Raw genomic sequence first — 26959 nt, 5'->3', positions numbered from 1 at the left:
TGTCTTGGAGGGAGTGGCACAATATGAAATGAAACTGATTACGTTACATGATCAGTATACAACATCAAAGGAAGTGGGCAGGAGAATTAAGAGCTTTAACTATGGCTACATGGAACAAAACAACAAACCACCTACAGTGAAGTTGGGAGAGGACTCAATCGACTTGGGGTTAAACGCCATCCAGTCCTGGTGTTTACTTCGGAATCTACCACTAATCTTTAGAGACATAGTTTGTCCAAATGGTCAGCACTGGTATTTGCTACTGCTGTTGCTTCAAATAGTGAATATTGTATTTTCACCAGTGTTATCAAAAGGCATCAGTATTTTCTTGAAACACCTGATCGCCGAACACCACAGGTTATTCAAACGTTTGTTTCCATACAAGAAGCTGTGTGTCTCAATGAGCATTCGAATGGTTTTCAAATTCTGTGCACAAGAGACGGACCTCATGTAATTTATGTCAAAGAGCTTTTCTGCTGTAAAGCAATTGATTTACAACAAGCAGTTACAGTTTTTGTATTGTACCATACTGTTTCCTCCGAATAATAAAGGTGGCTGTTAAAATAAAAATATTTTTTTCTGATTTATTTATTGCACCTTTAAAACCTTGCAGTGAATGATTATAATGCAGTTACATAGTGAAATAAAGTGATTTTTTCTTCTATTTATAATACCATTCAGAGTACAATTCTGTTCTATTTAGAATAAAATTAGTTTTTATTTTATTTTAAACTAAACCAAGTAAATTATTAAGGAGTAAATTTTAAGGAAGAGTAAATTTTACTCCATTTAGACTGGGATCAAATGCTGTCTTTTTTAGAGTAAAATTTTATTCAATTTGAGTCAGATGTACTCAGTGAAATTTACTGTGCATGGATACTTCTGACACTGTGGATTAGAGCAAATTCAAAATAAATTCAATTTTGTGCACCCAGCTCTTGTCTATTAAAGTCATTAAAGATGTGTGCTGTGGAATCATTACACCCTAAAAACAAATACTTCAAAGAAATCTTTAAAGCCCAGCATTACTATGATATTCATACCCATGATGAGAGGATGTGAACTGCAAAAAGTACTGTAAGGTCTTGCTGTGCTTACAGGTATTTAACTGTAAAGGACAAGCATACCTTAAGAAAAAAAAATCAAATCAGGGCTTACTGCAGCTGTGTATGCTTCTCTACCCCCGCCCCCCGTTTAGATGATTGGTGCAGGTGTTCTAACCAGATGTTTGCCTGAAAAATGTTGTCTTAAATGAGGTGTTACGCGCTGATTACTAAAAGCAGTCGCCTCTTTTAGTTGTAAAACACGCTTTTCACGTAGTTCCCACACGTTTCCACACAAATGAAAACATTTAGATGTCTTATGTCCACACCACATTTCTGTTTTTCTTTGAGCCTCGGAGGCTGATCGAGAGGGCTCAGGTCTCGTTTTGCCAGTTCTTGATGCACTCAGGGATACGCGAGTGGTCGGCATGGCAACAGAGGAGTCAGGTGCACTGGCACGTGTGCGATATTGATATATGTACAGACAATGATGCATATTTAAAAAGCAGATGGTCGAGTCTAATTTGCTGCATGCAGAGAAATCCTAATCACGCAGGAACAGTCTCCAGCCCCACGGTGTAAAATCTGCTCGTTAAACGCAGTCTTACGTAAAGCTGGCGAAAGTGTGTGCGCAGATTGTGCGCAACAATTTGCGCCAAAACTCTCCATATCGACGAGGGGCGTTTAAATGCGCTCGTGAGGAGGGGGGCGTGTGGGGTGTGTGAAGGGTTTCGCGTGGGGGAGGGGAACCTCTGAGCATCACTCTTGTGAGTGTGTGTGGATGGCGTGGGCTTCTCCTCTCCGTCTCCAAACCGCGCAGCAGCAGCACCACCACCATCATCGTCACCACTCGGCTCACAGCGACAGCCTCGTACGCATCACCATCCTCATCCTCCTCCTTCTCATTCTTCATCACCACCATCTCCAAGCTGAAGAGGGACCCTGGCATCGTAGGATTTAAGGTGAGGTGAAATTAATTAGCGTTTAGTGGCTGATGGCGCTGATTCTTTCCCCTCTCCCTCTTCTTTTCTTTCTTTTTATGTTTGCATTAAAACATGAAGAGAGGGGGGCGATGGGTGTGTTTGCTTCACACGGCAATTAGGATCGATTTTGTGAATCGAGACTTGGCCCTATAATCTAATCCAAGTCGTGACAAGCCGATGGCAGTGTGATTTCTAAGAATGGGGGCATATGTCAGGACGCAAGCGAAGAGACAATCGGCTGGTTTCTGTAACAGATTTATAGTTATAATCCATCCGCATTTGTAGGGCTGTACAAATTGGCCCTTTTGGCGACAAGGCCCTTTTTACGGCTTATTATAAATGAAGACATTTACGACCGCACCGAAGGCTTAAATTTGGCCATGTTTAATCCGAGGCATGTATCCACATTGTGAAATATACAAATCGTGAAAGCAGGACAGCACAGTACAGATCTGACAGGCTGACACTGTTGGGAACAGGCCTGTGAGAGGAGAATATCAGGGCTGCAGGAGCGATTTTGGGGATCTCTTTTGACTGTCGTTGAAGCCATGTTATCAGGTGTCCAGATTATCACCACAAAGGAGGCTGGCTGAAATCTCCCTTTAACAACCCTGCAGGAGATGCTGATGACTATCTGCCCTGCGTGGTCTTGCAATGAAGTGATAAACAGCTGCTGACTTATTGCTCACTGGTTTTGGAATGAGGGAATTAAAATAAATAAATAAATGAATAATAAAGAGCTTTAGAGAGCAGTAAGCAATACAAAGACATCCTCCTCATCCTCAGGCCTTCCTCTTCCCTCCAGTGACAGGCCTGTGTGTTGCAGGCTGTGTGAGCTGTAGAGAGGCTGTCAAGTTGACAGCAGTGAGGAAATGTGAGACGAAAGTGGCCTCGAAGCTTTTGTTTGCGTCAGACAAGTCTTAGCATTGACTCTTTGGTTTCTTAATGGAAAAAACACAGAAAGAAGTACCTGTTGCATCTATCTATCTATCTATCTATCTATCTATCTATCTATCTATCTATCTATCTATCTATCTATCTATCTATCTATCTATCTATCTATCTATCTATCTATCTATCTATCTATCTATCTATCTATCTATCTATCTATCCAGACTTTATCTACACAGACTGTTAGTTTTTCAGGGGTCTCATCTATAATCCTCATAACCTTACTATTTTATAAGTGTCCCCTTGTGTGAAGTTAATGTGGATTTTGTTTTGTTTTTTTTTAGCACCAAGCAAATCTTTTAAAATCTTCCCGTAGGCATCTTAGTTAGTTCTTTGATCTCTCTATCTCTCGGCAGGCATTAGACCCGAGGCAATATTAATGCTATCGGTAACAGTGTTGCATTTTCCTTCCATCAGGAGGCTGTGCAATGATGTGATTATAAAGAGGTATTGATGACGCTCAGTGTCCCGAGAAAAGGTCAAACCAAGTAAAAACATCTGCGCAGGTCCAGCACGGTTGCAAAAAAGCCTCACAATAAAGTGAAGCATTTTTGTGATTTTGTTGCTTGATTTCAGTGTGTTGGTCATACTGACATACAGGCACGCATGCTTGTTTTTAAAGTGCATAGAGATTATGGGCTGTGAATGTGCCCATCCAGGATATTATTAGGTTAGAGTCCTACAGTTTAGCCTGGCTGACCAGGCCTGGTAGGGTTCCTTTGATCAGTGCCAGTAAATCTGTTTGTCATGCTGACATTGATGGATCTGCTGCCTTCTGATGGGAAATCATCTTCTGAATGAAATTTAGAAAAAACAAATCAACAGTGTGTGATTATAACATCCAGGACAGATGCTACAGATGCTGGCATAAACATAAATGTTTTTTTCTTTGTTTTCCCACTAATTAATGGTAGGCCTAATCTTGAGCTGATTCGCTTATCAAGGTTAAAGCTCCATTTACAGCTTTCTTTTTGCCACCTACTACGATTTCTGACTCTGTCCTTGGTGATAAGTAACGACGACTGAATGCCATAGATGAAAATAGCTCAGAGCATTCACAGACTGTATACGAAAGATACGCATTCTGGTCTGAAAAGGGAAGACTTGAACCTGCGTGCTTTCTAGTGGCCAGCAGGGGGCGAATCTCATTACAAAAATAATCCAAAATTGCATTTAAGTTTGTTTACTGAACTTTTGCTCTCAGTTAACGTTTTCCTAATAAGTCTCAGTCTCTAACTCGATATCTGGCTAAATCCAACATGGTGTACTTTTTCTAAAATGTTTTCCACATTACAGTCAAAATGAACAATAATCCAGTGAATGCTTTAAGGTGGACCTAACTTTAAATTTTTAACCCGCAGTGAATTTTGAATCAGTCAATCAAGAGTAAAGAAGCTACTGCCTTGTCACAAAACGGTCATCACAGCAGGTAGCGCAGCATTTTTAATGCTTGATGCCCTTCGTAATGCCAGTATTGAACCAGTGACCTTTCACTTGCCAAGCAGATGTGTAAAACATTACACAACTACCACTGATGACGCAAAGCAGCTGTTCCTCAACAGTTCATACAATATCATTGAAACCTTGAGTTAAAGGTAAAAGTCTTCACTTGTGTTGGTGTTACTAATATATTATTATAATAATGTTGGTCAAGGATCAACACTGAAGCTGACCAATCACGTGGCTTGAGCATTCAGCTAGCATTAACTAAGAAATTAGCATTAACTAAGATGTTAGCATTAGCTAAGAAATTAGCTAATGCTAATAAAAACTATTACCAAGAAACCAAAAGGAGTGACCTAAATTTGGCAACAGCAAATATAGCTTTCTAATATATTTACTATCTACTGTATAAAGTAATGACAAAAACACTTAAGATGCTTAACAACTGCTTCAGAAGAGAGTTTTATATAAACAAGAACGCTTTTAATATAGCTAACGTGTCAACTGCGACATTGATCCTAAACCAACTTTAATATGATGATGCAGGAAAAATATCAACATGGGTGATCCAATACACCCACATCTTGACTGTTTGGTTTACATCACCCGTGCTGGACTGTAAAAGCAACAATATATATTTTTTATGTGTAAATGTCCATAAACTTATGGACCTAACTGCACAAGTGAAGAAGATGTTCAAAATGCTCGGTTCATTGCTTTACAGCGAGACGTCATTACTCAAGTAATTTAAACCCCCTGGTTTTGCTTCTGGTTCTGATTACTTGTGTGAACGCAATCATTCAAGAATTATTATTATTATTATTGCTATTATTATAAAACAGTTATATACAGCTTGGTTAATCGTTTGCATTCATTTGCAGTAACTTGCAAAGATTTACAGAGATATTTTTAATTAAATAAAAGCTGTTACTCTTTGCTGTAAGAGTTTTACGCTTTTATATGCGTCACACAGTTTGGGTTTCTGTAGCTGACGAACATGTAAACTATGCCTCAAACCAAAAATCTACCATTGCCATAGTTTAATGATATTTATATTTCACTGGTTTAGTTCAGAAGTATTAAAATAAATGTAAATATACCAGTATTTGATGAAGTACATGATGTGTACTGTACAACTGACAAACACTTACTGCTCCGTGAGGCCTGTTATTACCTGTCAGACCTCGTTTTGGGAGAAAGTGACATCACACTGATGTCTCATCACCGTCTGTCCGTACTTTCGCTGCGCCATAAATTAAAAGTGACAAGTGGTTTTATTGCACAGTGACCCCGCCTGTAGCGTCTCCCTGCAGAAGCATACGGACCACCTGAACCGAACCTTTAAAATTGTTCTTTAAACAGCACGTTTTCCAAAAAGCAACGTGACACTGTGGCAAAGAATAAAATAGATATCAGTTTTATAGCTTGTTTTTCCCTCAATTTCAAGCTTGGTCTGTTTTATCACACGGCTTCCATCCAATCTGCATGTTTTCCTTTTTTTCAAATAAAGAACATTTAGAGATTATATGATTTCAGGTTTTTTCTACAATAGTGTCAGATCCATTTGAGCCATAGTCACACAGAGCAGCTCTTCAGCATACGATGAGGCATTTAGGACATTTGTGCACCAAGAACAATCAATTAGATTCACTGTTTTCAAGGCCTGATGTTTAACCCTGTAATTATTGCTCAGGCCTGTCTGTGACTCAGCAGAGGACGCACACTGAGTGAATATGGAGAGGCAACAGGTGTAGTCTGGATGGGAACCATTACAGGCTGGTTAGATGGTATAAGTGGATAAAAGAAAAGAGAAGCAGTTTAAAGATAAAAACATGACAGGCAGAGATGGATTATGAAACTCAGATGTAAAACACAACGCCGCATCAACAGCAGTTTTTCATTACAGTTTGTGGAAACATTCAAAACTGTTAAAATGAAAAAGGTTAAAAGGTTGTGATTGTGACAATTTATTAAGTGCAATGCAAAATCAAATAAAAAAGAAAGAATTATTAGAATTCTGATACTTTGATCTTGTTTAATGTTTCATGCTGCCTCTTCCGCTTTAACCCTAGACTATAGAAAAACTTGCAGTTTCTGAAGCTGTGAGATGAGTTTTTGCCGTCATCGTCTTGGTGATGAAATGTGATGAGAATGGGACGGGTCTGACTGCGAAACTGCAAGCTCATTGGCTTCAGTCGTATAATATTCTTGTACATATCAACACTATATTAGGTACAACTTGCTAGCACTTGGTTGGTCTGTTTTTTACTTCAAATCTGCCTTAATTCCTCAGAGCCTTTTTTGTCCATATTGACGTGACAGCAACACACAGTTGCTGCAGATTTGTCGGCACACATCATGCTGAGAATCTCCTGTTCAACCACATCCCAAAGGTGCTCTGCTGGATTGAGATCTGGTGACTGTGGAGGCCATTTGAGTACAGTGAACTTGCTGAGATGATTTGAGCTCTGTGACAGGGTGTGCCAGTCATAAAGGGATAGACCTGGTCAGCAACAATCCTCAGGTTGGCTATGGTATTTAAACAAAGCCCAGTTGGCAAAAAATGTGCCATGAACCATTACATCACCAGTAGCCTGAACCATTAATGCAAGGCAGAATGGAGCCATGTTTTTGTGTTATTTATTCCAAATTCTAACTCTACCATTTAAATGTTGCTGCAGAAATCCAGACTCTGAAACTACAATTCACACAGGCTCATTCAAAGTTTCCCGGTCTAACTTTGAATGAGCCTGTGTGAATTGTAGTTTCAATGTGCAGGTCTTAGCTGACAGCAGTCGCACCCAGTGTGGTCTTCTGCCGCTGTAGGTCATCAGCATAAAGGTTTGAAGTGTGATTGGAACGAGTGGTTATTCGAGTTATTGTTGCCTTCCTATCAGCTTGAAGCAGTCTGGCCATTCTACTCTGATCACTCATGTCAGAAAGGCAGTTTTACCTGTTTTCTTTTTGAGACCATCATCAGTAAACCCTAGAGATGGTCGTGTGAGAAAATCCCAGCAGGTCAGCAGATTTTTAAATACTCAGAACAGCCCGTCTGTCACCAACAACCATGCCATATTCAGAGGCACTTAAATCATCTTTCTTCCTCAATCTGATGCTCAGTTTGAACTTTAGCAGGCCATCTTGTCTTGATTTGATTTCACCATCTTGATTTGAATTGCCGCAGGTGTACCTAAAAAGTCTAACGAGGGTCAAGCGACACATTTAACTTCTGTAGGGCCTCTCTAAAACGTTCATGTTACTGGACTGCGCCCTGTTAGAATTTAATGTTGAGCTGAGTGAGCCAGTCTCTCTAGAGTTTGTGTTTTTTGTGTCTTTTTGTGGCATCTTTGAATTCATTACACGTCATTTTTTGTTTCTTTCTTGTCACTTAAGCAGACTTGGCTCTGGGTCTACAGGAAACATAAATAGATGCACTGGAAGTATCCGATGAGTCCCTTGCTAACAAAAGCATCTTTCCATTAAAGATGTTTTTGTTACCAAGCCTGACTTGTTATTTTAACCAATGTAAATTCTCGCTTTTGTTGCAGACAGCTTCAACCTGTAACCAGTCAAGCAAATTGGGAGTCAGCTCTGAGGTGTCCTGATCAAACTGAAGCCACAGCACGTACAGGTGGCCTCTCAAGCTAAACCTTTGACTTGTTGTGCGTCTTCTGTACTTCTTTAACATGGAGGACGGCTACCAAAACCGGACTGCCTTCATAAAAGGAGCCAAAGACATTGCCAAAGAAGTCAAGCGGCAAGCTGCCAAGAAAGTGGGTCGCTCAGTTGATCGAGTGAGCGATGAGTACAGCAAGCGCTCCTACAGCCGCTTTGAAGAGGACGATGACGATAACTACCCCATGCAGGGAAGTCAGGATGGAGGCTACTACCGTGGAGACAGCCAGGCAGCGAACGACGATGAGGGCGGCCACAGTGACTCCACAGAGGGTCACGATGAAGATGACGAGATCTATGAGGGAGAGTACCAAGGAATTCCCAGGGCTGATTCAGGAAAAGGTAGCCTTGCTGGGGGTCCAGGATCGGTGGGAGCCGGAGCTCAGCAGTTCAGAGATATCGGCGTGTCCGAGGCTGAGAGGAGGAAGGACCAAGAGGAGCTGGCCCAACAGTACGAGACCATTTTGCAAGAATGTGGCCACGGGAAGTTCCAGTGGAGCCTGTACTTCGTCCTGGGCCTCGCACTCATGGCTGATGGCGTGGAGATCTTTGTGGTCGGGTTTGTGCTCCCCAGCGCTGAGAAGGATATGTGTCTGTCTGAACCCAACAAAAGCATGCTAGGTAGGACTCTGCTCCTTCTGTTGCAAATGTTTAGCAGGCTTATTATCAGTTTTATACATGACAGTGCTGTTAATAATCTACACATTAGTCCCCGTCAACAAACCTTGGCTGTGTATCCAAGGCTTGCTACAACTCATTCCTCTGTGGCATGATCTTTACTTCTCAGCCAAGAACTATTTAAAAAACTAAATGAGTCACACTGTTGCTCTTGGCGACATGTTCTTTTGAACCCACATGCAGCATACTTGAAATACTCACCAGAGCGTGAGATGTGTATCAACTCTGGGGAAAAATCTTTTTTTGTTTGTTTGTTTTTAAAAATGACTGGTCTTCATTTTTTTAAGGACAAACATTTACACACACAAGTGAGGCAGTAACAGGTTCCTGCCAATGGTTTCATGCCACCAGACTGATTTAGATAATGTTGTGTAATGATGCAAAAAAGAAACACAGCAATGCAGCAGCAAAGAAGCGAGAGAGAGGCAGAGCGCTCGGTGGATGCAGCAACGTCTATGTTAAACATTTCATAAAAAACGTTTTGTTTTATGTTTTAGTTTTTAATAAATATTCCAAAGAATAGTTTTAACAACAATGAGCTCTTCAAAGATACAATGAGTGACTGAAACTAGCCTCTTTAACATACACTGCACCACTCCAAAGAAGTTGGGATGCTGTTTGAAATGTAAATGAAAACTGAATGCAATAATTTGCAAATCTCATAAACTCACATTTTATTCACAACAGAGCTGAGAAAACATTGAACATTAGGAAAATGAGGAGTCCACTTGGCTGATTTTTGGAAGTTAAATGTCCCGTTTTTGTCTCAGATAGGGTTCTAGCTGCTCAGCAGTCGTGGGTCGTCTTTCTCGCAATTTTTCTTTCCTGATCCACCAAATGTTTGGTGTTGGGGAAAGGTCTGGACTTTATGGCAGGTCACTTTAGCACACAGACCCTTCTACTATGAATCAATGCTGTTGAAATAGATGCAGCGTGCTGTTTAAGATTATATTATACTGCTCTAAAGCAGCGGTCCCCAACCCCCGGGCCTCGGACCGGTACCGGTCCGTGAGTCGTTTGGTACCGGGCCGCGAGAGTTGAGGCTCAGGTGTGAAATGTGTGGTTTTCAGGGTATTTATTGGTTTTCAGCGTTATTTTGTTATCGTTTTTAATCGTTAACTCGGTTTTCCTGGGTCTTTTCACGTGTGTTATGAATAAATCTTCTTTTTTTCGGTACCGGTACTAGTTTTGATTTTGTTGTATTTATCCGCGACACCTTAAAGGCCGGTCCGTGAAAATATTGTCGGGCATAAACCGGTCCGTGGCGCAAAAAAGGTTGGAGACCGCTGCTCTAAAACATGCAGAATAGAGGAATCCATGTTTTTATGTATTTTATTTCACTGTTTTCTACTTTGTTTCAGTTTATTTTAAATTATTTTAGCTTAAAGTTGATGGTTGAGTCTTTGGGTCATGTTCACGTATGGCTTCTTCTTTACACAACAGTTTAAATCTGCATTTGTGGATGGCGCAGTGAACTGTGTTCACAGACAATGATTCCTGAGCCCATGCATTGTTTCTGCCTGAGCACCTGAAGCATCCTGCATCATTTTCAGCCTCTAAATCGTTTGATATATTTGGTACTATACATGATGAGGTATTTAAATTCTTAGCAATTTTACATTTAGGAACAATATTCTGAACCTGAGAAACTCTGCCTCTTGTCTTAAACCCAATCATGTTACTGACCGGCAGCCAATTATCCTAACTAGCTATTCAGTTTTTATCTTCATTTTATACCGCATCCAACCTTTTGGGGAGTTGGGGTCGTGTATGAAAGATGTTCATACGCACCATGACATCACCCACCGGGTTGGTCAGTTTAAAGTGTGGTGTTTAGCATCATAACTGCCACTATCTTGATTCTTTGGAGATCAAATGACCATATTTGGATGGTCTTTTAGAACAATTACCCACTAGAGTCATATAATTTTAAAGATAAATGCATTAAAATGGCCCCAAAGGCATCATCAGCACAAACATGGTTAAGAGGTTTTCAGTCACTCAGATTACAGTCATGAAACAGTGGTTAAATCTTTTATCAGGAAGTCTGTGGGGATTAACACGCTTTTACAGCCAGCTTCACACTGGCACTTCTATGTTTTCTTCTTTTCTCAGCCTTTCCCTCAGAAGGGAAACAAAAGAAATGTGCATGTTTATCATCAAACTATCAATCTGATTTGAGATATAGTAGAGTTATCATGAGCCGGCAAGTCTTTGTAGTCTGACAATTGAATTTCCTTTGCTCTCTCTGCAGGTCTTATTGTATATTTTGGGATGATGGTTGGCGCTTTCCTATGGGGAGCTCTGGCTGACCGGATAGGCCGTCGGCAGTCTCTTCTCATCTCTCTCTCTATCAACAGTATCTTCTCCTTCTTCTCCTCCTTTGTCCAGGGTTACAGCACCTTTCTGTTTTGCCGCCTCCTCTCGGGTGTTGGGTAATTAAAATAATTATAATAACAAAAATACTTCTGTTGTTTCTGCCCGTGCCATTTAGTTGACTTAAAAAAAAAATCATCATTTCATTTATTGAGGGGCAATAATCTGCCCAAACCTACCCGGACCATCTTTGTTAAATGATGAATTCAAAGTCTCTCGTCTACACAGTCCTCATTTATAAGGTGCTTCACAAACCCAAACATTACAAGCTAACAGCAGTTGCTGCTAAAGAGGCAGACAGGGAAAGTGGAAAGCAAATCTGTGGTTTAAAAATTAAACTCCTTCTTGCAGACAGGAGCAGCTCAAAAGTGTTCCCCTTAAACAGAGTTTTAGATTTAGTCCCCTTCTTCCCACTGAGTTATCGGTTCTGTCACTAGCTAGCTAACATAAACTAAGTCTATTAGCCACAACCAACCAACCACGGTAGACATGTTCTCAAAACTTTAGGCACTTATTTCTTTAGTCCAGCTTCACAGACAGAGTTACAGCTAAGTCTGTATTTGAGAGCAGAAAAAAAAAAGTTGCAAAACTCCTGTCTGATATAAGCGACAGGTTCGGTTTTAGAGGGTTAACCTGAACCTGTCTGACAAAGTGTAGTTCAAAGATCTCAAAAAGGGACACATTATGTGATACGATCTAAAGAAACAGCTTAGAAGCAAAGTCACTGACCTTTATCGGCCTAGAGCAATTTCTAAGGCTTTGGGACTCCAGTAAAACGTGGTGATAGCCATTTCAACAAATGGAGAAAACTTGCCCAGGTGACCAAAATTGGCCTATCAAGAGCACATTGATGACTCATCCAGGAGGTCCCAGAATAACAAATGCAGACCTGCAAGCTTCACTCGCCTCAGTTAAGGTCGGAGATCGTGATTTAACAACCAGAAAGAGACTGGGCAAAAATGGCATGTATGGGAGCATCTCCAAGGAACTCTACAAGCTGAACGTTTTGGAAGGTTTGAGTCCCATTAGATCTGACATAAAACTAAAACAGCATTTCATAAAAAGAACGTCATACTAACTGTCAAACACGGTGGTGATAGTGTGATGATCTGGGGCTGCTTTGTTGCTTCAGGGCAACTTATGGAACCATGAATTTTTCTCTCTACCAGAAAATCCTAAAGGAGAATGTCCAGCTATAACTTCGTACCTGAAGCTCAAGCATCAACGACCTGAAACATACCAGCAAGTCCACCTCTGATGTGCTAAAAAATAAATGAATAAGAGCGGGACAAAATTCTTCCACAGTGATGTGAAAGTGCCATCCTCGCTGCGAAGGATGGCACAGGCAGTTCTTAGGTTTAGGGGGTAATTACTTTTTCACTGCACAGTGTGCCATAACTGCAGTATTAGTCCCTTCCCTTTTGAAACTTTTAATTTTTATCCGGCTGCACAAATGTAATTTTAACAGTGAAATCGCACGAGCACAAAATGATTTTGATGATTCATTTAGTTTTTACAACGTGTAGCAAAGTGTTCAAACAGAGTTTCTCAAGTTTAGCGAACTGGCAAATTGAAAGCCTGACATCGTTTCCATTTGGGCTCAAACCAGTCGTTTTCCCGCTGAGCTCCTGTGAGTTTGTTTTGCACCATGGTGATGATAATCACACAAGCACAGAGACATTTAATGCACTGGTTGTGTTAAAGCTTTAGTGGCTAAATGAAACAGCAATTGCTGCACATTCAAGGTCTGAGAGAGCCACGAGTTGGAAAGTTTCGCAAACAGTTGCTCTACTTTTAAAAACAATAACATAAGTATGTTGCTTGACTCTTGATATGATACAGAAGAAAGAGCCCATCTATTCAAACACACATATACATATCAAAAATAGTATCACCGATACAAACACTTCACCTCTAGGCTCAGTTGTGTTCTGAATTTTGCAGAATCGGTGGTTCGATTCCCATCGTCTTCTCGTACTACTCTGAATTTCTGTCCCAAGAGAAGCGTGGCGAGCACCTCAGCTGGCTCTGCATGTTCTGGATGATTGGAGGAATATATGCATCTGCAATGGCCTGGGCTATAATCCCACATTATGGTGAGTACAGTGATCAGAGTAAAGAAAACAGATAGTTATGGATCCTTACTTTCTCTGCCCAGGCTGACTGATCATCATCAAATGCCTATGAGATACAAATAAAGCTCTCTAAATATTATATTACAATCTCTTTATTTTACAATTATTATTATGCATGTACGTATGAACAATCCCACCAAGATGTTAATATTTTTGGAGATTTGTCAGTCAGTTGAAAAGCTCGAGGGTAAAACGTAAGCTGACTTTGTTTGCTAGAAAGTGATCTGCCCAGAAACCGTGCACTGAGGGTGACCTCTGACCTCTAAATTCTGTTTGAGAACATGCTTCATAGTGAGTTTTAAAAACATGTTATTTTCACTGCACTGAAGGTTAACTACTTGGAAATGTGTGCTCACTTCTTTGTGTTGGCTTGCTTTTTCCTTTCAGGATGGAGTTTCCAGATGGGCTCGGCGTATCAGTTCCATAGCTGGCGCGTGTTTGTGCTAGTGTGCGCTTTTCCGTCAGTTGCAGCCATCGCTGCCCTTAACGCCATGCCAGAGAGCCCACGCTTCTACTTAGAGGTTAGCAGATGTGCTTGTTTAAACAGTTAAGTCTTTGTCTTACAGTAATAGCTGCTGATATGTTTCTCATTATTAAATCCATGCCATCTTTAACAGAATGGCAAACATGACGAAGGCTGGATGGTTCTGAAGCAAGTTCACGACACAAACATGCGAGCGAAGGGATACCCAGAGAGGGTGTTTTCTGTAAGTATCAGTGAGAAAACAGCAATGTAAATCTCTCAGAGCGCTCACAGCAGAGGGAAGTGTGGGACAGGGAGAACAGACGGGGTCTCTGGTCAGATACCCATTGGCTGCCTGGGGTTACGCCCCTAGTTTGGAGTAAGCTGAACAAAAAGACACACTGACTTTGGATCAGAGCCGATGACTTGTGCAAAGGAAACTTGCTGCTATGTGATGCAATGAAAACCACAGAGTATATAAAGGACTGATGTAACCACTATGACATCACCCACTGGTTTGTGGCCTCAAATTTAACCGGTGCAGAAGATGTATTAACACAGGTTTGTTTGTCACATGACATCATGCACACATTGCTCAAGAGTTGCCTGCCATGTTGGATGTGATACACCCTCTGGTTGCTATGGAAATGTGAAATACCCAGCTGGTCAGCAGTGGTTCCTGGAGGTTGCTACCTCTTGCTGGGTGAAATCAGTTTAAATGAAGATGCTGCACCGAACACCTCTCAGGAATTGTCTTGGTAACAGGTTGTTTACCTGTAGCTTTTCATGTTTGTCTGCAAATACTTGCAGACTACTAGCTTAGCTATGGTACAACTTGATAATGAGCAATGCAGAAAGGACATGGAGAAGGTTTACATCAGGGCTACAGCCAACAAGTTTTATGAGGCGCTACTTTTACTTTGAATACTTTTACTTTGAATAGCTACTTTTACTTTGAATAGCTGGCTTGTGTTGCACATTTCTCAGTTTAACTGCAGATGGGTCATTAGGACATTAGGACATGATGTAGATAAGTTCAAAGTATTTTATGTAGAAAGCTGTAAATGTAAACTTGGCCATTTCTGAAATGTGGATTTAAGGCAGTGGTTCCCAAAGTAGGGGCACGCCTCCTGGGGGGGAGGGGGATAGCATGTTAGTAAAGGGGGGCGCAGAGCCATTGCAGGGGGGTGGCGAGTTATGAATAAAATAAATAAATAAATTAAAGAATGCTTGGACACTGCTAGCATAATGGACAGGTTTCTTGACCGGGATCCCACACAAACACAGAGCAGAGGATGAACCATCGCCAAATATGCTTGCAAACCAACTTCCTTCCGAGCTAAAGACTAGAAAATATGATGAAGCATATCTTGCCTTTGGCTTCACCTGCACAACGGTGGTGCAAAGGTAGGTACCCCCAAAAGAATTTGTTTCCCCCGCTTCGGGAGCACGTGCTGGGATCACGGACAAACAGTATCCCACATTCTTAATTTTAAGTTCACAAACACTTCTTATAATGAAATTTTGGCGATTTTAGCTCTTTATACAGTAAATTTACAGTGGGATACAAATAATAACAAACAAACAAACATTATCACAGTTTTTAAACCCATTTTGCACAGAGAGACATTTTTTTGAAAAATGTATTGATACCAGTGTTGAATATTTTTAAACAGTAAAATAAAAAAACAACTATACGTAAAATAATTACACCATAAAGATAGTTTGTTTCGTGGTTTATTTTATTGTGGGGTGTGGAATAAACTGCAATCAAGTTTGAAAACAAAATATGGGTGTGGTTGGAGGGGGCACGCGTTGTTCTAAGGGAACGGGAGTGAGCCTCTAGTGGCTATTTGAGGAACTGCAGTATTTGGTTTCAGTTGATGCTTGATGGACAAAACTTTACATTATTACAAGTATTTTGAACTGCTTGTAAATCATCTTCGAGATAAGCTCCAAGGATTTGCTTCTTTACTTCCTGTTGAGATAAAACCTATTAAAATCGACCCACAAATCATACAAATGTGTGATTTCCCACAATATGTATTCCGGTTAAACAAGTCATGAGAACAGGAACAGAATAAATACATTGTTGTAACAGCTCCCAGTCCATTTAAAGATGCTTTACCCATTACAGAGATGTTCATCAGGCTTATGATTAACAGTAAACGTTATTACAGTCAATGTCTCTGTAATATCTGGTGGTGACTTTCAGAGCCTCTTTTTCAGAAAGTCTCTTGCAGTAGTTACATTATTTTTGAGCCAAAGTCATCTCTAATTTGACTTTTGTGACTTTGGTCCAAGGTCACCACAATCAAAACTGTGAAGCAGATGGATGAGCTGGTGGACGTTGGCACCGACACGCCTGCTTGGCAGCGCTACAGACTGAAGATTATGAGCCTCTCCCAACAGGTGAGTAAAGTTAATTAAAAAATACAGTTTACATACATTTTGTCCAGCCTACAAATGTTGTTCTTCTAAACTGGTTGTTTTTTTTTGAGTAACCAGGAAATTTGGTATTTTGGATTTTGTGAGCAAAAGCAGTAACTAAAGGGCCAAGCTTTAACAGTGTGAAATAAAAAAGGCCCCCTCTGGCACCCACCCAAGATCACAGCTTCCTCAAAATTACAGTTATTTTCAAGAGTGCTGAAGCTGAGGTGTTTTACAACTCAGGGCTGGCATTAAAACGCCTCAGTGGATGAAAGCAATGTGCATGCAAGCACAGGTGGAAGTAAATCCAAGTGTAGCTAAAATATTATGTCTTTTCCTTTAGTTTGTCTTTGATTTTTTTTGAGTATATTAAAGGGATAATAAGCTACTTGCTTGAGCATTTATTGACCTGTCCGCCTGCAAAGTTTCTCCCAAATTCAAGTTCTGTGATAACACTCGGCACACAAAGATGATGCATTTTTGAGGTATTGTGTGGATTTTTTGGCTTTGATGTGTTTAAACTTCAGCAGCATGTTGTTGCACTGGGCTTTTATGCTCTGGGCAAAAAAATCCTTCACCAGGCTGTTTGCCTGATTTGAATTTGCACGCAGCCTACGTTCTCCTACGCACACACACGCCTACGCGCTGCTGCTTAATGCCTGCTTAATGCCCACTACAAGAAAAAGTTTGAACAATGAGAGAGTTGAAGCAGCGTTTTCTTGTTTTATGTGGAAGCCGCTGTCATGTTGCTTTCAGCTTTTTTGTTCATGAGCTTTGCTCTTGTGTTTCTCCGTGTTCACTTGTTGCAGATACGGAATAACATCCTTGCCTGCTTCAGGCCAGAATATAAACGGACGACCTTCATGCTCATGGCTGTTTGGTTTTCTATGTCGTTCAGGTAATCTAAAAAAAAGAAAACCTCCTTGCTGTCTACTGTTTCTCGTGCTCCGTTTGGGGCTTATTTAATCTCTCTTGACTCCCACAACTTTCCAGCTACTACGGTCTAACCGTGTGGTTTCCGGACATGATCAAGTACATCCAGAAGCAGGAATATGAATCGCGCACGAAGACCTTCACTAAGGAGCGAGTGGAGCACGTCACGTTTAACTTCACCTTGGAAAACCAAGTGCATCGCCAAGGATACTACTTCAACGACAAGTAATTTTTGTTTCAGGGCAACATTAATTACTTTAATGCCAAAGTAGAGAATATTGTTTTTTAAAATATGCAATAAAAAAATGTTCCTGATCACAGATTCCTTAACCTGAAGATGAAGTCCATGGTTTTTGAAGACTCCGTGTTTGAAGAGTGCTACTTTGAGGACATCACATCCACGCACACCTTCTTTAGAAACTGCACCTTCATTGCCAGCTTGTTTTATAACACAGGTAAATATGACTCCTCGTGTGCAGGAGCACTAATGAACATTATAAACTTGCTTTCCATGGCTTTCCATAGGTACGTAGCAGATCATGCACTATATGGCCACATCTCTTAATCTGTGAATTCAGGTGCTTTTAGTCTTGTTGCCACCGGTGTGTAAAATTAAGCAAAGCAAAGTGGAAGCATTTAGGAGGTGGTATGAAGTTATAGTGTAGGGTCATCGAGCGCTGAGACACAGAGTGCTTAAAAGTCATTAACATCAGCACCAAATCTGTTCACCAGGAGCTTCATGGCGTGGCTCACCATGGTCGGGCAGCATCCATCTATCTATCTATCTATCTATCTATCTATCTATCTATCTATCTATCTATCTATCTATCTATCTATCTATCTATCTATCTATCTATCTATCTATCTATCTATCTATCTATCTATCTATCTATCTATCTATCTATCTATCTATCTATCTATCTATCTATCTATCTATCTATCTATCTATCTATCTAACAAATCCTCAAATGTGAGATTCTCTGTTCATTTAGCTGATGGTTTCACCTGACAGATAAATTATGTGAGAAATGCTTACATTTCATCTTAAAGTCAAAACAAAAGGCATGACACGGTGCGAGTGATCGGGCTGTCTGTACAACAGCACCCTGTCAGGAAGAATAAAACAGATGTAAGAATGTGCTGAATGGCTGATCAGAACCAGAAATTCCCCGTGTGCGGAGACCAAATCGTTTAAAAAGCAACTGAGCCGCGTGTGGTTTGGATTTCCGATTGTGCTTTAAATCAGCACGTCACATTCAGACCTGGGAAACGTGAGAAACTAAAGAGAAACGGTTCCTCTGCTAGCATACTGCGGCTATCCGTCTCAAGCTGTGGCAGATTTATTCAGCTTCAGTTCTTCTGCAGCTTTTACGGCAGCTGTAGCTTTCTCCCCGATGAAGCCAGCAACGCATTCTTTTATGTTTGTGTCATTTGTGCATCTAAAATTTTACGATCATTCAGCACTTTTATTGCAGACTCCGTTTAATGAAACTGTTATTGATTAAGAAGCCTGTCAGAACTAATCCCCTTTATCTTCTACAGAAATGTCTCCTGACCTTTGCTGTCGTTTTTGTGACGATGGGAGATGCTGTCCTGGATGCTGCTTTCGTGTTTTGCCCCTATTAAAAACAGATGCTTGTGTGGTGGCTGCTGTAATGTTCTGGCTTCTTTTGCTAAGGGATATTTAATCCCCTCCTTCCCAGTTTGAGGAAAACTGATCTTTTATTTGGTTTGGATTGGGTCAGACATTCTTCGGGACGTGGCGTAAATCTTTTATATTTTTTATGCTCTAAACAAAAAGTTAAGGTTGTATCTTTTACTTAGCTTTTCTTCTTTAAATCAGAGGAGAAACATGCAGAGGAGTTTCTTTCAGCTGAGGAGAGCTTCTTTACCCAGTGGAAATCACAGATGTTCACAAATTTATGAAGTTATTTAATCATTTTCAATTTTTTTCCCCTCCTTTTATGCCTTCAGATTTATTCAAATACAGACTCGTCAACTGCAAACTGGTCAACAGCACGTTTCTCCACAACAAGGAGGGCTGCATGCTCGACTTCAGCGACGACTTCAACAATGCCTACATGATCTACTTTGTCAACTTTCTCGGCACCCTGGCGGTGTTGCCTGGCAACATCGTCTCGGCTCTATTAATGGATAAAATTGGGCGGTTAAGGATGCTGGGTAGGTTAGTCTAATCTGGGTGGAGGATTCAGTTATGAGTGCAGAGGCGACTCGGTTTAACGTAACTACTGCTCCCTCTTTTTACATAGCCGGGTCCAGCGTCATATCATGTGTCAGCTGCTTCTTCCTGATGTTTGGAAACACCGAGTCGGGGATGATCGCCCTCTTATGTCTATTTGGTGGCATCAGCATCGCCTCGTGGAATGCCCTGGATGTGATAACAGTGGAGCTCTACCCCTCGGATAAAAGGTAACACGAGAGCAGATGTTTCTACTACTGCTGAGGTTTCTGTTTTCTGACAGAGTAATACTGTCTGTCTGGTTGCACTTTCACTCATTTTGTGTTGTTATAAATGCCGTCCAAAAGTGTCATTTCAGGGTTGTTATCCCTTAAGAATTTGAATTTTTATTTGTAGTTTCTTTTCTGGAGAGAGAAGGATCTTTATGGAGGTGGACTCGTTTCTGCTGAGTGATACCAGAATTTTTACCAACAAATCTGCTGTGGATGGCAAAAGTTTGAGACGCCACATCAGTGTTGTTTCTCAGTCACCCAGCTCACGCCTTGAGCCTTGAGAGCTTGAAAAAGAAGGCAGCTAGACTTCTTTAGGTTTGCAAGGATGTTTCCCCTCCCATCCAAGAGGCTTCTTCAGTTCTAAGAAACAGTGCTGAGTCCAGGTCTTTGAAGGGGCTTGTCCTCTTTGGAAGTGATACTGAGGGTTGTTGACCCACTGAACGTATGGGTCATCACATGAGCCAAGGTGTGAAAAAAGGTGTGGGTCTTTACAATCATTGAGGATTTAAGGGTCAAAGCACTCTTAACCCTCAAGGTGAGGTCACCCAAGGCAAAGTGTGAGTAAGGTTTGAGATCTATAAAGGCCACTTAAATCCCCCTTAAGGACCTTTGGGAATCACTTTTAAAAGCACTCACTCGAGTTGAATCTGAATTGGCTGTTTATTAAAAATATTGAATTGGCATATTTTTTATGATGAAAAGCAAATCAAACATAGTAAAAAAAAGTAAATTAAATGCTTCTAAGACCACCATATTAACCCAAATGCGCATTTATTCAAGGTCTTTAACAATATGTTTTCTTTTAACATCCATCCTCTGCCCTGGGTCCTGGTTGTGGATTTGGAGGTACCAGTTCTCATTCCTGCCGCTTCACATTTTGCTACAAACCGAGCCACTGCATGCTGGAGGCCACCCCTTGATGAAGCCAGATAAACCACTTCATATGCAGGGATTGGAGAGATGATTCTGGGGCCGCAAAACTGGAAACCCTCATCCGCTTGGCTTCACTTAGAAATTATGTCAATAAAATTTATTAGCAGAATCGGTGTTGGCCAGTCCTCCTCTAGAGGCTCTTCATGTCATGTCCTGGTGGGATTCATATAAAAGTGTAGCTGTGTGTGAGAAAGAGGAAAGTTTTTTTTCACTTTGATTATCTTAAATATGGCCGTAATAGGTCAAATATGAAGCAGTGAGTGATAAATACTGTTAAAAACCCTCCTTACCGTGTGTGTGCGTTCTTGTCTGTGTGTCCCTCTCTTCTTGTCTCCAGGACCACAGCGTTCGGCTTCCTGAACGCCCTCTGTAAACTGGCGGCCGTGCTGGGGATCAGCATCTTCCAGTCATTTGTGGGCATCACCAAGGCCATACCCATCCTATTTGCGGCCGGCGCCCTCGCCGCCGGCAGTTTCCTTGCCACAAAGTTGCCCGAAACGAGAGGCCAAGTGTTGCAGTAAAGCCAACGACCAGCAGAGGGCAGCAGAGTCCAGCTGGCGTGTTTAACAACTAACAACATCCCTGAGAGCTTCAGCTCTGCTGTCACATACCAACAAAAACAGACTGCCATCCCCATTGTAAGCCCAGAATCCTTTGAAATGTGGATTGCATCATTCAAAGAGGAGAACACACAGAGGTAGAAAAAGATGATGTTATATTTATGATCACTTAATTTCCGCTGCTTTGTCAGGTATTCAGAATATTCAGAAAAAGAATCAGATATCTTATGGAAGAGCCACTCTTAGAGGGTGATAATGTGCTCCCACAGATGCTCAGTGACACAGAACGATCACATGATGAGAGGAAACTGATTTAAAAAAGCCATTTCTGAAGGAACGAGAATGATTTAGTCAGTGTATGTGGTGAGTTTTCCGTTTTGCTTTCTCGTCTGTCCTCGACCTCAGTGACTGGCGTCCAGTGCCTCTGTTTAATGTGCTGTGACGTTACTGGAACAGTTCAGTTTACATTTGCATCCAGACTGTTGCTCATAGACTTGCTTGCAAAAGTTCTCAAAATGAATTTCAGGGTGAACATATTTTCTGTTAAAAAACAAAAAAAACTTTCCCGTGACCCTCGATCACTGCCTCCTACTGAAGCCTGACCTGCTGACCGCTGTTATTCTCTACCAAATATTGTTAAAACATTCCAGTGAGGCTGCTGTTACTCAGACACAGAGAGCCGAGGTGCTTTTTCTCTCCCTGAGTAATTCCAGTTCTCTGCTCAGAGCCTCGAAATGCAGGCAGGCGAAGACGCATTTCACAGGATTCTCTGTTGTAAATGGGAATAGTTTGATCCAGTTCCTCTGTGTTTGGTGTCAAAGCTGATGTTTTCCCTCCGTGTCGTGTGTCAGTTTGATGATGTTTTCGAGGAACGTCTGTGGGACGGATTTTGGTCAAGTGCTAAACTGTGAGAGCAGATACTTGTGGTATTTGCCTAAATTAGTGGTGTGTGTATGTGTGTGTGTGCGCATGTTTTTGTTTGTACTCTGATTTATTCATTTACATCTCTGTGTTTCATGCAAATGACAGTGTCATTTGCGTCAGTGGGAATTTTACTTGTCCAGCAGCGGTTTGAATAAGCAGTGTGGCCACACATTATCAAGGTACCTTAGAGGTGTAACTATTGTAAAAACTAGCCTGAAATCTCCACGTAAACACCCACAGTATCCTGCCACAAAAGCATCTTCTCAGTGCCCTTGCTAATGCCTGTAAAAGGTGTAATGTTTAAGGCTTGTTCAGATAACTAATAAACAGCACAATGTTTGTGCGGTACTTTCGGCGGCTACCTTGTTTCCCACACCAGATGGATCTGCACGTTTGATCTGGCACAGATTTTACACCGGATGCTGAGGCTGGGTTTGTGTCTCCTCCGGGTCTCAAGGACAAGGACAGGAATCAACATTGTAGTAATAATTTCAGTTTTCTTTATTTTTTCTTCATGATCCCTTCAGGATAAAGCAATCAGGCCTGCGGTAAAATCAATTATATCTCCATTATTATTATCTTATTCATCCGCTCTAAAGGAAAAGCAACATATGAACCAAAACCCTGGCTTTTAAGAATTTAGATCCCTGTTATCCTTATTGTACATGTAGTGTAGTTCACCTCCAATCCATATGAGAATTAGTCAGAACATAAGTTATCTGATTGAATGGGAAAGCTAATTCTTGAAGTCGAAACAACGAAAGGAGACTGATTTAGTTCTTTTGTTTGCTGTATTTTTTTTGTTGGGGATCAAAACACGCAAACAAAGCAGTCTTCATTTACCCAAGAAAAACTGCATCACAAGCACAAATCAAATGGGAAAAGAAGCTGTTAAAAAAGTGAACAATTAGACAGTGTGGCAAGAGAAACAAGAATATAATTTTATTTTAAGGGCTCCTGATCAGACATTCCTTCACTGCGTCCATTCCCGCTGGGAAAAGATGAAAATTTGTAACTCATTTTTATTTCTTTCGTCTTTAAGGGTACGCAGGCTCTTAGTTTACATGTAAAAACCTGCTGTGACCTCATCTCAAGAATCAGAATCACCCTTAAAGCGAAGCTGATTGTGTACACCTTCATTCTGTAAACATATGACAGTATTTTGTGTACTATTTGTGTGCTGACAATCAGTGAGAGAGTGTGACATTTTGACCGAAAAACGTCCTCTGGATTGTGTGTATGTGTGTGTTAGTGCTGTTATCAGCCCCCTCTATAGTAAACAAATATCCTTGTTCACTTATGGTAGCTTAGCTTAGCAAAAAGGCCTGGACATGATGGGGAACAGCTACACTGGCTTTGCTGTTTCTCCTGTTAAACTAAGCTAAGCTAAGCTAAGCTAAGCTAACTGCCTGCCAGCTGTAGCTTCATATTCAGCATATAAAGACATGAGAACATTATCTTCTCACTAAAGAATGCAAATGATACTATCTCTAAAACCTATTTCTTTGAAATCTTTCTTCAAATCTACATGCTGAGGATCATACCTGAGGGGTGTACTACAAGGTCAGGGCGAGATTAGCACATTAGCAAGCTACGTCAAGCTAAAAGTCATCAGTTTGTCATAATGATCTGATAACGTTTATGATTGGAGTAGGGAGGACACTCATAGGTATCATTTTGTGCAGAAGAAGAGCTGTACCTGTAAAACCCCCATTTTTATGTTTATGAGTGCACAAAGACCATGAAGCGGAAAGCCCAGCTTACCAGAGAAAGTTGATAACCTCCATTATGATACACATTATCTCCAGCTGGGGCTTAAGCCAAAGAAAGCCTGGCTATGTTTAACTTCCTTTGTAGTACACCCCTCCGTTGTTTGCTGTTTGTGTACAAAGATGTATGTGTTTAATGAACAGATTTGTCCCATCTTGTTCCTGTTGGAAAGACTGTTTGGATGTATGTGTGTCTGTGTGCGTCTGCTGACTAAATCGTCTGTCACATATTTTTCTACTTTTTTCTGTTGCAATTCTGTTTTCATCCCTGTGATGATTACAGCTCAGTTGGGGACCACGGAATACATTTACACTATGAAAAGAAAAAAAAAGACCTATATATGCAGTGTAGAAATCAGTGTGTCGTTCTTCATAACAGACTCGGGTGCTCTTTTGCTGACACAGCCTTTGAAACAAGTCCCTTGAAAGGCAGCCAGAAATAACACACAGTCTGCTCCTCAGTTTTAGAAACATGCAGAAAAGGGAAAAAAAGAGAAAGGGATCGCATCTTAAATTCATAAAGACGGCTTCACCCCCTAAACCTTCTGTATTCAAACGACTGTGACGCATGTTCGTTATCGTATTGTCTGACTTTCTTGGACGTCCTGTATGCCAGCTGTTTTTGTCCAAAGCAAGAACTAGTGTTTTCATTGTCGTATGATGACATAGATTTGTTGCTTGCAGTGATTGTTCTTAATCAAAGTGGGGTGAAAACTGGTGAAACTCGAGTATGTGTTCTGAAAGTGAGTTAGTGGTGACTGTGCTCCTTGTTTACCTTGGAACCAGGTAACCTTTTTTGTTTTTATTATATATATATGTGAATATACATGCTTGAATTTCTGAGGAGGTTGCTTGTGATCTTGAAGATAAGCTTTGGCTGGAAAGGGAAGGACACTTTCAATGTGAAGTGCATGAAAAGTGTAATTTGACATAAACTTGTTTGTTTATGTGAGTCTGTATTAAAGGGGGAGGTTTAAGTAATCAAGTCAAACTCAAAAGGACCACGGGTTTGAACTCATCAAAAGAGCGCCCTCTGTCAACTTGAAGCTCCTGTCCAAACTGTAAAAGTTTACGGATTAATGTTGCTACGTGTAGAATTTCATTCTATATAAATATAAATAAATATATATATATATATACATGTATAAACTATAAAAAGAGTTGCTGATTTGAGTTTTATCCATAAAGGAAGGCAGAGATATTGGGTGCGGTCAAAATAAAGCAAACACCAGCCTGATACGACTTCCCCTTAATGACGGCAGTCTTTTAAAAAGTGTGGGAGAAACACCTCCCGCATCTGCAGAGAACTGCAAGGATCCATCACTGTAGTTGGAGCGATGGCGTTTCTGTTTGCTTTCTTTAGTTTGACTCTGAGCTGTTTTATTATCTGATAAAAAGTTCTACTCTAAATGTGAGTTCAATTCAAGATTCAGTGTACTGTGTGTAGAAACTGTAGATGTTTGTATGTGCAAGTATGCAAATTGTGAAACAAAAAGATTACGGAAACAGTTCCAAAAAAAGTTTGGTATGACACAAAACTTTGTGTGTTGTCTTTGTGTTTTGTAAATCAAGACTGAACATCTTGGTAAATTCAGTATTTATTACTTCTGGATATTGAGAATATTTTAGTGATGCTGAAAAGGTGCTGTATTTATTTTATGTGAGAGTTGTCCATTATGCTGGGTTTTGCACTTTTGTGCTATTTATCCAGTTCTTTGAATAAAATCATAATGGAAATAAAACTTGAAGAAAACCAGTGTCCTGTACTCCATTTCACACCATCAGATAATTTTCACTTCATTTAGACGTTTCTCTTTGTACTTTCAATGTACAGTCCTGTGCTGAGTCTTGAGTCACCCCTTGCTTCTCTGTATTTTGCTGGAAAAGTGGGAAATGGGATTTATTGAAATGTGCAAACATGCATTTAAGTACAGTAAAAACAAGGGCAATCCATGATTGTGTTCCACTGTGCGTTTTTCTATCCAGGTATGGATAGTCACTGTCAATCAGACACTTTACAGATGACGTAAATTCCATCAAATTTGACTAGATCTCCAAAACCTTTGACGGAAACCACGACAGTGTTTCATAGCTGGCTGTATACACACACTGTCATATACAGTGACGACCTCGGCACATATTGATTTAAACCTAAAGAATTTCCTCTTTCGTTTCAGTTCTTGTGTAATGTGGCATGCCCCAGCCTTTTCTCCCCATTTCCCTTCCTTAAGAATGGCTTCTTCACAGCCACCCTTCTATGGACACCATTTCTGATGAGGCTTCAGTGAACATAGATGGAGCATCTCTCAGGCGTGTCCGGTATTAGACATGGTTTTCAGATATTGTTCATCTGTGGTTGATAGGGCTCAAGACCACTTTAAAAACAATGTCTCCTAAGAAGCAAAATATAGTGAAATAAGATTTTAAAATCACATCTTGATGTTTTCATTATTGTAAACATATTTTGTTTTGCTGGTAAGATTAATAAAACTAATTTTGCAATAAGCCATTTTAAATGACATTTAAAAGGCAAAACATCAGAAATGAATGTTCAAAATGGCCTATAAGGATACATCAAAAGAAATTGAGAAAAGAAATAGAACAGATTAAGCCATAAATATAGAAAAAGGGTTAAGTACAATTAGTGAAAAGGTGCCCCCAAAAATGTGATACCAAGTCAAAAGCCAATATAAAACAAATATTGAACAGTGTTAAACTTAAAAAAAATATATAAATTCTGCATCAGTTGCATATATTTCAGCTTATATTCAGATTGCAGAGCTTCCAGCAGCTCAGGCTGTAAAAACTAAAAGAGACCTCTGCAGATATTTAGAATGATGATCAAATACAGCAGAGTTATGAAAAGAGAGAGATCGTTAGCCAAACAGATATAAAGAACCCACAGAGCAGAGCAATCCAACAGGAAGCAGACAACAGCTGTGGGTTCAGACACTTGAATTAAGCGCAGCATTATCCTCATAATACCAGATACCTGGAGGTCAAAGCGGTATTGTGATTGATGCTTTTTCATTTTCCAGTTGGGAGCAATGCTCTCCATGATGATTTAGAACTAGTTTGTGTCTAATTGAAGAAAAACATTGGCTGGGGCCCATGAATCACTGATGGGGTACGTTTGATGTCACTGCTGCTGGTGCAGGTTCAACATCTGAACTCAGGAGTCCTGTTGTACC

General features: G+C 40.5%; 1 protein-coding gene across 1 annotated transcript; it reads left to right on the top strand.

Annotated features, from left to right (window-relative positions):
- Positions 1-1866: 1866 nt before the first annotated feature.
- Positions 1867-25516, top strand: LOC146643781 (synaptic vesicle glycoprotein 2A-like). The gene is made up of 13 exons (XM_085396293.1): positions 1867-2005; positions 7969-8716; positions 11028-11208; positions 13094-13245; positions 13672-13805; positions 13902-13991; positions 16052-16159; positions 16987-17075; positions 17171-17335; positions 17432-17565; positions 19085-19291; positions 19381-19540; positions 20853-25516. Exons 2-13 carry the CDS (start codon positions 8107-8109, stop codon positions 21034-21036), a joined length of 2214 nt encoding a protein of 737 aa, XP_085252419.1. The 5' UTR covers positions 1867-2005; positions 7969-8106; the 3' UTR covers positions 21037-25516.
- The last annotated feature ends 1443 nt before the right edge of the window (positions 25517-26959 follow it).

This window comes from Rhamphochromis longiceps, linkage group LG22 (genome assembly GCF_057381845.1).
Source record: "Rhamphochromis longiceps isolate RC_006_pf linkage group LG22, R_longiceps_female_GT1.1, whole genome shotgun sequence".
Classification (NCBI taxonomy): Eukaryota; Metazoa; Chordata; class Actinopteri; order Cichliformes; family Cichlidae; genus Rhamphochromis; species Rhamphochromis longiceps.
This window is presented reverse-complemented; position numbering and strand designations above follow the sequence as displayed.